The sequence below is a fragment of the Nycticebus coucang genome, chromosome 11, assembly GCF_027406575.1.
Source record: "Nycticebus coucang isolate mNycCou1 chromosome 11, mNycCou1.pri, whole genome shotgun sequence".
In the NCBI taxonomy this organism is placed as follows: Eukaryota; Metazoa; Chordata; class Mammalia; order Primates; family Lorisidae; genus Nycticebus; species Nycticebus coucang.
The window spans coordinates 110,270,814-110,284,661 of record NC_069790.1 but is presented as its reverse complement, the minus strand read 5'-3'; the positions used below and the strand labels follow the sequence as shown (position 1 = coordinate 110,284,661).

The following is a 13,848-nucleotide window of genomic DNA, read 5'->3' as shown; positions in this document are numbered from 1 at the left end:
GCAATCCTCCCACCTCAGCCTCTGAACTATAGGCATGAGCCACCATGCCCAGCCAACATGACATTTTTAACAACAGTCACATAGTGTAAGAAATGTGTTTATCATGATTAAGTCAGGAAAAAAGTGACCATTTGGCAATTATACATTTAATACATCTAACAATTCTTATTTTTAGTACAAGGAACCCTAAGTGACAACAGGATCTAGTTATAGCTTTACAATACTTTGTTTTCATTATATTTATTTTTATGGTGATATAAACTTCTAAACATTAATTTTTAGAAAGTGAGTTGATAAAAAATATTAAATAAACAGAAAACAGTTTTAAAAAGGGTAAAACAAAAAAGAAAAATAATAAAGGTAATATATGTGATAAACATTTGGGAAACATTTATTCAGGACAGGGTTTCTCAAACTCTTAACATGTATCAGAATCACTTGGAAGGCTTCTTAAAACACAGATTGCTGGGGCCCACGTGCCTTAATTTGCACTTCTTTTTTTTTTTTTTGTGGTTTTTGGCTGGGGCTGGGTTTGAACCTGCCACCTCCAGCATATGGGACCGGTGCCCTACTCCTTGAGCCACAGGTGCCACCCTAATTTGCACTTCTAACAAGTTCCCAAGTAATGCTGAGATCACTGGCCTGAGGACCACACTTCGAGAATAACTTACTTAGAACAGTGATCACTTTTCCTTAAACTGCCAGACAGTAAATATTTTAGGCTTGTGGGAACTATGACTCTTGCAACTATTCCATTCTGCTGTTTTAAGACAAAGCACCCACGGGCAATATACAAGAGTGAGCATGGCTATGTTCCAATAAAACTTTATTTATAAAAAGCAGGCGGCCATGGTACCAAACCCAGATCTAAAATAAAATACACCCTCAAATAACTGAAAAGAATATATTGTGTAAAATAATAGTAGGACAGAATACAGAACAGCCAAGTGTCCTATACCTATTATCCAATAAATATCTACAACCTCTTCAATTGTAAAGAAGTTTCAGCAAGTTTAATTCTAAAAGAGAAAACTGGGATCTGCAGAAATCTGAGGTCTCAAGAGGAAAAAAAAAATTTACCATATTCAGGAGACATGACAAAAGATTCATCAAGGGCAGCTGGTTAAATTCTTTTCATGTTGAGTCAAGTAGGTCAAACATCGGTAGTTCGTGGTTCACAACTACATTAGAACATATGGGTCAATACTGAGTGAGTGGGTTTTGGAAAGAAGTTTTAAAGACTCTTTTCTCTGGCCCATATTAAATAGCAAAACGACATTTATTCAGTTGACTAAACTACATGTTATTTTCTAATGATTTTGACTTCTAAAAGTCAGAAGTTATACAGTTCAAACAAAAACAAGAAGCTATAGACAATTTCAGAGTTCTCACAAACTACATTCTTCTATATGCTCAATCTTACAAAATTGATTAACTGTTCTATTTCCACTTTGCTTTCCAGTATCTACCCTAGCAGCTGCTAGTGCATGAGAATTTAAACCAAAAAGAAACAGCCTGGCTTTTCTGTAGGTTGCTAAAGCCAAGAGATTCCCATCAGAAACTTACCCTCTTTCATTCCCTCATTCCTTCTCCAGCAAGATGTTCCAACTCCATTCATCTTCTTAGTCTACAATTTCTTAGCAGACTGAGTAAGTTGAGTAGAATTGCTGTTTCCTCAAGAACTATATATGCAAAAGCACTGGGCTTTAAGGATTCAGTCCATTTCAAGCACCTTTCTTTCTTTACTTTTTTTTTTTGAGACAGTCTCACTTTGCCACCCTCCTTAGAGTGCCAAGGCGTCGTAGCTCACAGCAACCTCAAACTCTTGGGCTCAAGAGTTTGCCTCAGCCTCCTGAGTAGCTGGGACCACAACACCTGGCTATTTTTATTATTTTAGAGACAGGGTTTCACTCTTGCTCAGGCTGGTCTCGAACTCCTGAGCTCAAGCAATCCACCTGCCTCAGCCTCTCAGAGTGCTAGGATTACAGGCACCAGCCACTGTGCCCAGCCTCAAGAATCTTTCTTGAATTTCATCCTTAAGGAAAACCTGCTTCATTAATCTCAATCTTCCCCGCATTCACTGACCTTCAGTTTTAAGCCATCTGCCTATCTTCTCAAACCCACTTATTCTGCAAACTCTCACCAACTTCAAGCTTTAATGCTTGTATAAACTACCTGTTACTGAACACTGTTGACTCCCTAACCCTGGACCTTGATCCATGACACCTAACTGCCTTTAGATCCATATTACCTATCTTGAACCATGCAGCTCACCACCATTTATCCTTTTATAGTATCACCCAACCTCAATTAAAAGCATTTACTTTCTCCTTACAGAGTTGATGCCCAGATAGACATGCAGTGATTTTTCCTGTTTCAATTTTTTTTCACCTAAAGTAGAACAACATCTTGAGAAGAGCTAAACAACTGCAGAGAATCCAGGGATAACTGCAGGGTTATGCATATGAGATGATACTTTTTATTGTTTTCTAGGATACTCTGTAGATATCAGAGTTCAAAATGCAAATTAAGACGGCTCACCAAACATGGTGGCTCACATCTATAATCCCAACATTTTAGGAGGCTAAAGCAGGATTGCTTGAGGCCAGCAGTTTATGACCAGCCTGAGCAACATAGTGAGACCCCATCTATCAAAAAAAAAAAAAAAAAAAAAAAAAAAGAAAGAAAGAAAGCCCACTGATAAAGTCAAATAATTACTAAAACTGTGAAACATTTCCTAAAATTTCTCATAATACTAAAAACTTTACAACCTGGGACTACGATATACTCCATTATCGTTTCCAAAATATGTGTTTGTACATTAAAGGCTCCGCCTCCTTCAATTAAAAAGAATGCTCCAAGTGGAATAAAGAATGGCTCACAACTGACCAAGAGATGAACATGGTTCATTATGTTAATGAGAGAAACTTAAGAAAAAATGTTTTCAATGTTGATGACAAGTCAAGGTACACAGATTACAGTAAAGATGATTTTATAAAAAAGAAAATCCACTGAAGAAAATATTATCTCAGTCTTTAATTCAGTATTTTTGCAGAAAGGAAACTATATGCTATCCTATTACTAACATATTAGAAACGGGCAAATGACTTTCTCAACTATATTTTCCTGGATATCTCCTAGATTTGTATCCTTTCAATTTTACATGGCATAAACTATAATTACTGCACAATATAATTGATCAGCAGAAGTATTATGACTAACATACTCTATTAACTGAGGAAGTACATCATAAAATTAGAATTATCAAAAATAGCTAAAATCTTCTGAAAGCTTTAACTTGCCCCAAACATTCCTTAACCATAAAGGACAACTAAGATGCTATAAAATTCTGTTCTGTATTACATTCTTAGTCTACTGTTTGTTTTTGAGGGCAGGCTGCCATTTCTGGTCTATTTTAACCTTTCTTTTTTTTTTTTTTTGTAGAGACAGAGTCTCACTGTACGGCCCTCAGTAGAGTGCCGTGGCGTTACACGGCTCACAGCAACCTCTAACTCTTGGGCTTACGCGATTCTCTTGCCTCAGCCTCCCGAGTAGCTGGGACTACAGGCGCCCGCCACAACGCCCGGCTATTTTTTTGTTGCAATTTGGCCGGGGCTGGGTTTGAACCTGCCACCCTCGGTATATGGGGCCGGTACCCTACTCACTGAGCCACAGGCGCCGCCCTTATTTTAACCTTTCAAAGATGGTCTCCACTCCCATTTAAAGGTATAAGCAATTAAGAGAGAGGGAACCCTCAAAACTACCTTCTGTAACTTTCCTAATTTCTAAATTTATGATGTAATCTAAATCTACACCCTCAATTTATTTAATTCCTATCCCTTACACCTTCCCAGGCCTCCCTGGGATCAGGATCAAAGATAACTTATAACCAAACTGTATTTGTTGGCAAAAGGGCTTCAGCTAGGGACACTTGCTATTACTCCAACCCAACAAAAATGACCAGAGTCTGGGTGAGGACTTGGGTTCTTCCAACTGTCACATAACACAATTCTCAAACTGTTTCTTTGCAGCTCTTCCTTGCTTTCAAATGGAATATGTTCAGGGAAAATAAATTGCTCCTCTCCCTTCTATAAATGCTAACTAAAACAGAAAGGTATTTACAAAACGTAATGACTCATAAATTTGAGATAAAGTAATATATTAGTATTAATATCTACTTATAGTTTCTCCTTTCTAAAAGAACTTAAAATTATTTATTTTCAACATTTTTTTAGTATAACATAGGTAATTATTTGGTTTCCCGTGTAACAAATCATAGACTTAACTTGAGGCAAAAAAGGTTAAGTGACTTACCCAAGGTTACAAATAGAGGTACAGCTGGGGCTAGAAACCAGGTCTCCTGAGTCTCAGCCCAGTGCTCTTTTCCTTAGCCCATGATGCCTTATCAGAAAAATCCAAATACAGTCAGACCCCCAGTAATATGGGTATGAGTTACACTGATTCACATATACAAACTTTATATAGTGTGACCAATGTTTCAACTCACGCGGTACCCTGCTTCCATTTATGCAGTATGCCAGGCATCGGCACGATTTTCAGTGGCACACAGGCGGTTGCCACCACCAGGGCCCTAGGCAAAATTGCAAAGAAGGCAAAGTTTGTCTTTGGCCCTCCCACCTCCCTTATGCATTCCTCTCCCACCTCCGGGTCATCCCATGCCCAGCCTCCCAGCGCCATCATGCTGCCCTCTAGTTGTCCAAAGCCCCCCGTTTCCACCACTCACCCAGGTCTGTCCTCTCTTGAAGTGCCCAATGATCCAAAATTACCTCTCCATTTCCCTGCTACCAAAATTCCTGTTCCTAAAGATTCTAGTAAAGTTTAGGTAATCTAAATGATACTTTAACAGACCTCAAAGGAACTAATTAAAAACAGCTGGGAAGGGGGAAGGGGGAGCAATATTCTCCCAGAGCATCAGGACTCTGAGCCACCTCAGATTCTTTTAAGATAGGACAGCAGGGATTGAGGGAGTCATGCCACCTTGAACCCACTACCCAAAAAGAGAGCCGTTGCTTTATAGTTAGTCTCTAGAATTTAACAAAGGGCAGAGCTGCCTTAAATACCCTCCCACCTACCTTTTCCACCTCTTTCCCACCTCCTGGATCCCCATTTCCACCTCTTAGTGCAAAAGACACCCAACAGCGTTCCCATAAGCTGTTCATGTGTCCAATACAAGGCTTCCCATTATATGGTTTCAAATTACATGGTGTTATTCAGAGGAGGTATCCATGTTCCCCTATCCCTGGATAACTTGAAGTTGACTGTATGCTAAAAAAGAACAATCCTAATTATTTAAAGGTCCTAAATCATAAAATAAAATATGTAAACTCATTAAATTATCTGGTAAGAAGGAAAAGAATGTTCTGATTCTTATCTTTCACATATAAAAACAACTAATTTGGATATCTTACAAAAATTCAATTCTTTTCCTTGAAAGTAGTAGCTTTCTCACTTCTGACCCAATACAGCAGTGAAAACCCAATCATTTCAACTAATTAATATCATGGACTCGTAATTACGAGTTCATTCATAAATCCTGTAAGTCTAAAAACAAAAAATCCCCAACAGATACATAAAAATATATATACAGAGTGGATTTTAAGAAATCCATATTTCTGCTGACTACACACAAACATATTTTTTTTTAATTTAGCTTTGCAATATTAAGACAGGCTGCTTAGTTCAGAAACTTATCAGTAATGGTTAGCTTGATCCGACTTCCCTCCCAGTAAAATGAGGAAATCCAATCCACGCAGAAGATAACCAAAAATGATATACATCAGGGATTAAAAGAATCATGTAAAGCCTTAAATGATCACTATATTTTATTACGAAGATTATTCTTATATATATATATATATATCTGATGAAGAATGTTCCCAATACCCTCTCATATTTGAAAAGGAGCAATGTTAAAACATGCTAAAGTTATAAAGTAACCATTGTTATCTAAACATGAGAAATTATAACTTAAGTTTTTCCAATGGCATTTTAAGTTAATGTTAACTTCCAAGGGTTTGCTTGCAGATAAAACTCATTTCCTTTCCAATTTCTCCATCCTTTCTATATAACCACAATTAGATTTGCCACCTACAACCACCTGTCTGTATGATCTATGAAGAAAAGTTCCCAAGTGGGTCTTTATAAAAACTGAACTGTGAACACTAAAAAGCCATTCTAAATAGTCGTTGCAAAAACGATTTGAATGCGATAGTTTTCTGTCTACTCACATATTTTGCTGCAAAGCACTCAAGTAAATTATAAGAGCAATTGTTAAAAACTCAATGTGAGAAGTGCCTTATCTCTTAAGCCAAACAATTTAAGTAACTTGTCAGAAAAAAAAAAAAAACGCATTTAAATGGCTAAAACACTATTTGCCTAAACAAGCGACATATAAAAACTAGCAAGGACTCGGCATTGTTTTTAAGAGAGAAAGTACTGAACTAGGTCTTTCTTCCATATTTGCGTGGATATCAGTTGAATTTCAAAGAGTACATAATTATCATCACCAAAAAAGCAGTATTTTATCATTTAGAGATTCTCTTTATAACAAAAGGATAATCCAGCACTTAGAGTCTTTCTATACAGATTCTAACCTGAACGCCCAAAAGGATCTTTATTTCCCTCAATTCTACTTCGCTGGGCACCAAATTTTCAAAATGGCTCTATGGGGGCACATGCAAGATTTGTCAATATTTACGGAACAAAGCCTCTATTAAATTGTCTAACAAAATGGAGGTCTCTCGGAAAAACAGGCCATTGGCATTTTTCTTTTCACAAAATGGGGCCAAACACACCCACTGCAAGAAACCATGGTTTGGGTCAGATTTTCCATAAAAATGGTTGCTTCTGTGGGGCTCGATGGTGCATCTCTGGGACTGGGTTGGTAGAAAAGGTTTCCTCTAGACCCAAGAGGAAGTAGGGGAAGCTTCTCTCCGAATATTTTAGAGGACGGCGGCGAAGAATGTCGTCAAAACTCTGGGTAATAGAATTAGACCAGGGGGTGGAGGTTTAGCGGTCCACAGGTACCTAATCAGCAACAAAACGGGCCGCCCGACTACGCAAGAGACTCTTCACTCTCAGCCAAGTCAACGCTAAAAGCACAAACTCTCCTTTCTGCCTCCAGGCCCTGCCTCACCCTATTGGCAGCAGTTCCCGCCAATCCGCACAGTCACCGCCTCCCAAGCCCTGATTGGATAGTATGAGGGCCGGGGACCTCGTGTTACCAATCTGGGAGCCCCTTACTCAAGCCACACACGCGCGCCCAGGTGCGCTCTCGGACTCCCTTCCCGTCTCCCTCTGCTTCCCCTCCCCCACCCCCAGGGCCCCAGCAGCGACTTACCGTCCCGGGAGGTGCCCATCAGCTGGTCCAGCATCGCGCGCATCTGGGCCTGCGCCGACATGGCGGCGGCGTAGCGGACGGACGGCGGGGGTGGGGCGCAGACCGGGCCCTTCGGGGCGGGGGGATGAGGGGAAAGGGTGGGGGGAGGTGCGATGCTGTCTCGGTGGCCGCCGCCGCCGCCTCGAGACGTGCGGAAAAGCCGGAGGGCTGGCTGTAGAGTCCGGGCTGCGCTCCTCACGACGTGTACGTGGAAGACGACAGCCCCCGAAAGCGACCCTCGTGCCCTATCCGTCCAGTTCCTGGGACACAGCGACACGGGCTAAGCAAGCTCTCGCCTCTAACACCGCTACCCGCCAGAAGCCGTCAACCCCCCCTCGGAGCTCTGACGCTGCTCGCCGCCACCGTCGCCGCGACGGGAGCGCGCACGCTCCTCGCGCTTAGTCGTTTCCCGCGGGGGCTCCACCAACTGGCGTCCAACAGTATTCGCTCCACCCGCCCCGCCCGGGAGGAGGTCCACCCTAACGGCTCTCGGGCGCGTGCACGCGAGCACCTCCCGCCCCTTTTCCCCCACATCTCGCGAGATTCGAGTTCCTTAACCGACTCCCCAGCGGTACCTCCCCGCAAGCGCCAAACCTCATGCTCCCAGCTAGGGCTGCGGGGCCTGGTGTGCTGGCTAGCCAGACCCCAATTAGCAAAAAGTGCCGGAGGGTTAGTCCGAGTCGAAAGTAAGTAGGCACTTTGGGAGGCCAGAGTTGGAGACTAACCTGAGCAATATGGTGAGACCCCCTTCTCTGTCGCCGGTTCGACTGAATTTAGCAGTCTAGTAGCCACGGTTCCTGACGAATGCTCCTCCGGCCGATAATCTCGGTTTCAGTGGCCAACCCAGAATCGTGCGGAGTCTGCCTTTTTCTCACGGCTCCTTTCCCTCAGCAGAAGCAGCCCCGGATTACAGACGTCTGGGTCCTGTTCTGCATCTGTGCTCACAGACCTTTAAGGCTCCGGAACTGGCATTTTGACGTCAAGTAAATAACACCTGAAATCAGTACATTAGGAAACAGGCTCTCCAACCTATTAGGATAATCTTTACCATAGCGAAGAGTTGTCGCTCTAACTTTGAAACTAAAAATTAAGCAGTAAATGGAGGCGATCTTGTAGAGAAGTGTATCAGCATAAGAAAGCTTAACTTGCTGTGGCCCGGTTGGTGTTCAAAAAAAACCTAGGGCTAGCGGGGTGACTCGCCCTGTGATCCTAGTGCTTTGGGAGGGCCAGAGTTGGAGACCAACCTGAGCAATATGGTGAGACCCCGTCTCTACAAAAAATACAAACAGCCGGGCGGAGTGGCGGGTACTTGTAGTCCCAGCTACTCGGAGGCTTAAACAGGAGAATCGCTTGAGCCCAGGAGATGGAGGATGCAGTGTACTCAGCAGGGGCAGGAACAGAGAGAGACCTGTCTCAAAAAATAAATAAAAACAAAACCTTGGTCGCCAATTATCTTTAAGATGAAATATAGGTGCTTGCAAGATACTTTGAAAGAAAATACTGGTAAAAATTCTTTTTTTGTTTTGTTAAAATTATATGTGCATCACTTAGAACTTCTAATTTAATAGCAGAATCAATAAAAAAAAAAAAACATGAAATCGCATAGTTCCAAGATTACTTTTTTTTTCCCTGAGACAGAATCTCACTCTGTTGCTACAGGCTATCGTGCCCTGGCAGCAGCCTAGCTTACAGCAACCTCAAACTCTTGGGCTCAAGTGATCCTCCTGACTCAGCCTCTGGAGTATCTGGGACTACAGGCATGCACCAACACGCCTGGCTAGTTTTTCTATTTTTAACAGAGACGGGTCTCGCTCTTGCTCAGGCTGGTCTTGACTCTGAGCTCAAGCAGTCCACCACCCTGGGCCTCCCAGAGTGGAGTGCTGAAGTTACAGGTGTAAGCCACTGCACCTGGCCCCAAGATTCTTTAAATGCATATTGGGCCAAGAACATTTTTTTTTTTCGTAGAGACAAGAGTGTCACTTTACTGCCCTTGGTAGAGTGCCGTGGCGTCACACGGCTCACAGCAACCTCCAGCTCTTGGGCTTACGTGATTCTCTTGCCTCAGCCTCCCGAGCAGCTGGGACTACAGGCGCCCGCCACAACGCCCGGCTATTTTTCTGTTGCAGTTTGGCTGGGGCTGGGTTTGAACCCGCCACCCTCGGTATATGGGGCCCGCGCCCTACTCACTGAGCCACAGGCACCGCCCGGGCCAAGAAAAATTTTAGATTTTTAAATTGGCAAAATAGTTTCCCTGATTTTATTCGAAGAACTCAAAATTCCAAACAACCCCAATTAGTAAGAATATTATCCTTTGGCTCGGCGCCCTTAGCAGTGGTTACAGCGCCAGCTGCATACACCAAGGGTGGCGGGTTCGAACTCGGTCCGGGCCAGCTAAACAACAATGACATATGCAACAAAAAAATAACCGGGCGTTGTGGCGGGCGCCTGTAGTCCCAGCTACTTGGAAGGCTGAGGCAAGACAATAGCTTAAGCCCAAGAGTTTGAAGTTGCTGTGAGTTGTGACGCTACGGTACTCTACCAAGGGCGACATAGTGAGACTTTTATCTCAAAAGAAAAAAAATCATCCTTTGAATACTGATTTACTATAATAGAAAAATGCACGATATATTATGTCCTAAAGGGATGCGCTGTTATATATATACAGTATGATCTAATCCTGAAAAACAGTATCTTTTTAAAAAATTAACTAAAATGTTAAAGGATTATGTTTTACTGAAGAGATTTTAGTTCTTAACTTTTACTTTCTGCCTTTCTATTTGCTTATGTTTTAGGTGTATCAAACAACATGTAATTGGGTTTTTTAAAGTAGTCTGATATTCATTGACTTTTAATTCAAACAGCTAATCATTTGTATTCACGTAATTGAGTTTAAAGCTTATTTTTGTCTATTTGTCTCACCTGTTTCCTGTTTAATTTTCTCTCCTTATTTTTCATTATCCCATTTTCCTCTACTAGTTTGGAAATTTTATATTTTATTCTTTTAGTAGTTACCTCTTAAGATATCCAAGTCTCATTTATTCAAGACAGTTGTACTCCCTCCAGGGAGATAATATAAGGAAACTAGAACACTAATTCCATGTACCTCTTAATCCCAAGTTATATGCTGTGTGTGTGTGTGTGTGTGTGTGCAGTTTTTGACCAGGGCGGGGTTTGAACCGGCCACCTCCGGTATATGGGTCCAGCGCCCTACTCACTGAGCCACAGGCGCCGCCCAAGTTATATGTTCTTGTTACCAGATGTTTTGTTTTTAAGACCAAGTCATATATAATCTGTATTCATTTATTTACCACTTTACTCTTCATTCTTTTTTTTTTTTTGAGACAGAGCCGCAAGCTATCACCCTGGGTAGAGTGCTGTGGCATCACAGCTCACAGCAACCTCCAACTCCTGGGCTCAAGCAAGTTTCCTGCCTTGCCTCCCAAGTAGCTGGGACTACAGGCATCCACCACAATGCCTGGCTATTTTTTGGTTGCAGCTGTCATTGTTGTTTGGCAGCCCCAGCTGGATTCCAACCCGCAAGCTCAGGTGTATGTGGCTGGCACCTTAGCCAGTTGAGCCACAGGTGCCGAGCCTCTTCATTCTTTTTTAAATTTCTGCCTTTCCATCTGGGATCATGTGCCTTTTGTCTGAACTTTATCTTTCAGGACACAGCAGTCGGTAAATTACAGTCAAGAGGTGAAATCCAGCCCACTACCAGTTTTTTTTAATAAACTTTCTCTGGAGGGCTGGGCAGGGTGGTTCACACCTATAATCCCAGCACTCTGGGAGGCTGGGGCAGGAGGATCACTTGAGGCCAGGAGTTCAAGACCAGCCAGAGCAAAAGGAAGACCCCCATCTCTACCAAAAATAGAAAAACTTAGCTGGGCATAGTGGTGAACACCTGTACTCCCAGCTCCTTAGGAGACTGAGGCAGGGGGATCACCTGAACTCAAAGGTTGTAGTGTGCTATGATGACACCACAGCACTCTATTCAGGGCAACAGAATGAGACTGTCTCAAAAAAAAAAAACCCAAAAGTTTCACTGGAATACTTCCAGGCTCAGAGATTTACATACTGCCTTTGGTTGCTTTTGCCTTACAAAAGCAGCATTGAATGGTGACAGATACCATACTATAAGGCCTACACCACATAAATATTTATTATCTGGCTCTTAAGTTTGCCTTCCCAACTTCAGAGTTTGTTGGCCTGCTGGTGGGGGCTTTTCTCATTTTTACTTAACCGATAAGGTTTTTATTTTGCTTTAATTCTAGATTGATATTTTTATAGACTTCTAAGTTAAAAGTTATTTTCTTTTAGCACATAGATTCTATCTGGCCTTTTACTTTCCATTTCTCCTGAGAAGTCATTTCTCAGTCTGTTACTCCTTTGAAGGTCACTAACTTAAAATTGTGCTCTTTTGGACTTTGGTTTTCTGCAAATTTGCTATGATGTATCTGGGTGTGAGTTTATTTTTATTCTCCTAGGAGCTCATTGAGCAATGAGCATTCATTCATTCATGGAGAATCCATGAACATCTTTCATCAGTTTGGGAAATTCTCAGCTGTTATCTCTTCAGATATTATCTCTTGCATCAATTTCTGAACCTTTAAATACATGTATATTATATAGTTTTCACTGTATTTTCTCTCTTTACTCTTGATTTTCTTTCTGCCTGTCTTCTTTTTTCTTTGAGACAGAGTCTCACTTGTCACCATTGGTAGAGTGCGCTGGTGTCACAGCTCACAGCAACCTCAAATTCTTGGGCTCAAGTGATTCTCGTCTCACCCTCCCGAGTAGCTGGGACTACAGGTGCCTGACACAACGCCTGGCTATTTTAAGAGATGGGGTCTTGCTCTGGCTCAGGCTGATCTTGAATCTGTGAGCTCAGGCAATCCACCTGCCTCAGTTTCCTGAGTGCTAGGATTGCAGGTGTGAGCCACCAAAAGCATCCGGCCTTCTACCTGCCTTCCAAAGCTGCTGCCTTGGTATTTTTTTCTGACAAATTTTATAATTCACCAATCTCCCTTCAGCTGTATCTAATCTGCTGTTAAATTATATAAGTTGAATTCTTCATTTTTCAGTTCTAGAATTTGTATTGGGTTCTTTTTCTAATCTGCTATATCACTTTATACTTTGATTCCCTGATGAAATTTCTAAGGTTGGCTATTTCTTTGACCTTAGTGAACAACTCTTATAATTTGAGTTTGCCAGTTCTAGTATCTGAAGATTTTTGTGGTCTGTTCCTGTTGTCTGTCATTTCTGCTGGTCCTCACATATGAAGTCTTGTTTTCTTATGTGTCTGGTTATCTGAATATGTGTTTGAAAAAATATGTATAGGAATAATGTATGTCCTAAGTCAGGATATAATGTTATCTTCCTCCAGAGAGGATTTTCATTTTTCAGTTAAGTAATTGAAGACATTTTTGACTACAAGAACTACCAAGATACACACCCAAGGCCTCAGTTTATCTTGACCGTCAAAAGATAAAAATATGGACTGAAAGTCTGGCAAGGAAGTTTTTTTATTTCCAACTCACACTTGAAAGTGAACTTTGGGCTCTAATTTGAAGTGGTTGTGTGTGGTTTAATAAGAGTCCCTACCTTAATGAGTGTGTTGCTTTTTGTCTCCCAATTGTACAGGTCCACTCAAAGCACAGCTCAGTTTCAGTACTGAAGATATTTCTACAAAATTAGCAAATACCCTTAAGCCAGAAATGTGCCTTTGTGTGCTACCCTTTTCTTGGTTGTCTTTTCCAAAGTTTTGGCCTGCTATTTCCCCACTACTGTTAGCTCTTCAATGATTTTAAGGAGAATTTTAAAAAATATTTTATCTACTATTTTTTTTCAGTTATCTTCAATGGACTGACATTAACAGAATCGAAAATTTGTTCTGCTTGCAAATTTTCTCCATTTTTAAAATGTAGTTATATATTAATCTTATCTGAAAAATAAGACTATGTCTGAGTCTATATTTTAGCAATGATAACCATTCTTCAGGAACAAGGTCTCAGAGGGAAACGAAATTATATAAAGTAGCATTAATCAGCTTGGCACCTATAACATAGTGGTTATGGCCCCAGTCACATACACCCAGGCTGGTGGGTTCAAACCCGGCCTGGGCCAGCTATTTAATATATAAAATAAACATTAGAATAGTACAAGTAACATATGTTTTGCTAGCTGTCCAGAACAAAGAGTTCAATTTGTTACAATTTATAAATTAATGTAATAAATGGTTAAAGGCTATATAATAAAAATTAATACTATAGTTATTCTTGGGGCATCAATACACAATCAAATTTTATTAAGATAGTCTCTCCTGGGGTGATGCCTGTGACTCAAAGGAGTAGGGCGCCGGCCCCATATGCTGGAGATGGTGGGTTCAAACCCAGCCCCAGCCAAAAACTGCAAAACAAAAAGACGGTCTCTCCTTAGCTGGGCATTGTGGC

The 13,848-nt window shown here is 41.5% G+C and overlaps 1 protein-coding gene across 11 annotated transcripts in view; it reads right to left on the bottom strand.

Annotated features, from left to right (window-relative positions):
* The window catches only part of LUC7L2 (LUC7 like 2, pre-mRNA splicing factor), a 66,360-nt gene extending 58,482 nt beyond the window's left edge, over nucleotides 1–7,878 (bottom strand). For 3 of the 11 annotated variants that reach the window (XM_053608504.1, XM_053608506.1, XM_053608511.1), the window contains exon 1: nucleotides 7,361–7,878. In XM_053608504.1, coding sequence (XP_053464479.1) covers nucleotides 7,361–7,421 — 61 coding nt within the window. In that variant the 5' untranslated portion in view covers nucleotides 7,422–7,878. Of the gene's footprint in view, nucleotides 1–1,080; nucleotides 2,657–4,314; nucleotides 4,566–7,360 lie in introns of those variants that run through there. The other 8 variants (XM_053608508.1, XM_053608510.1, XM_053608513.1 and 5 more) reach the window with 8 other exon arrangements.
* Between the last annotated feature and the right edge of the window lie 5,970 nt (nucleotides 7,879–13,848).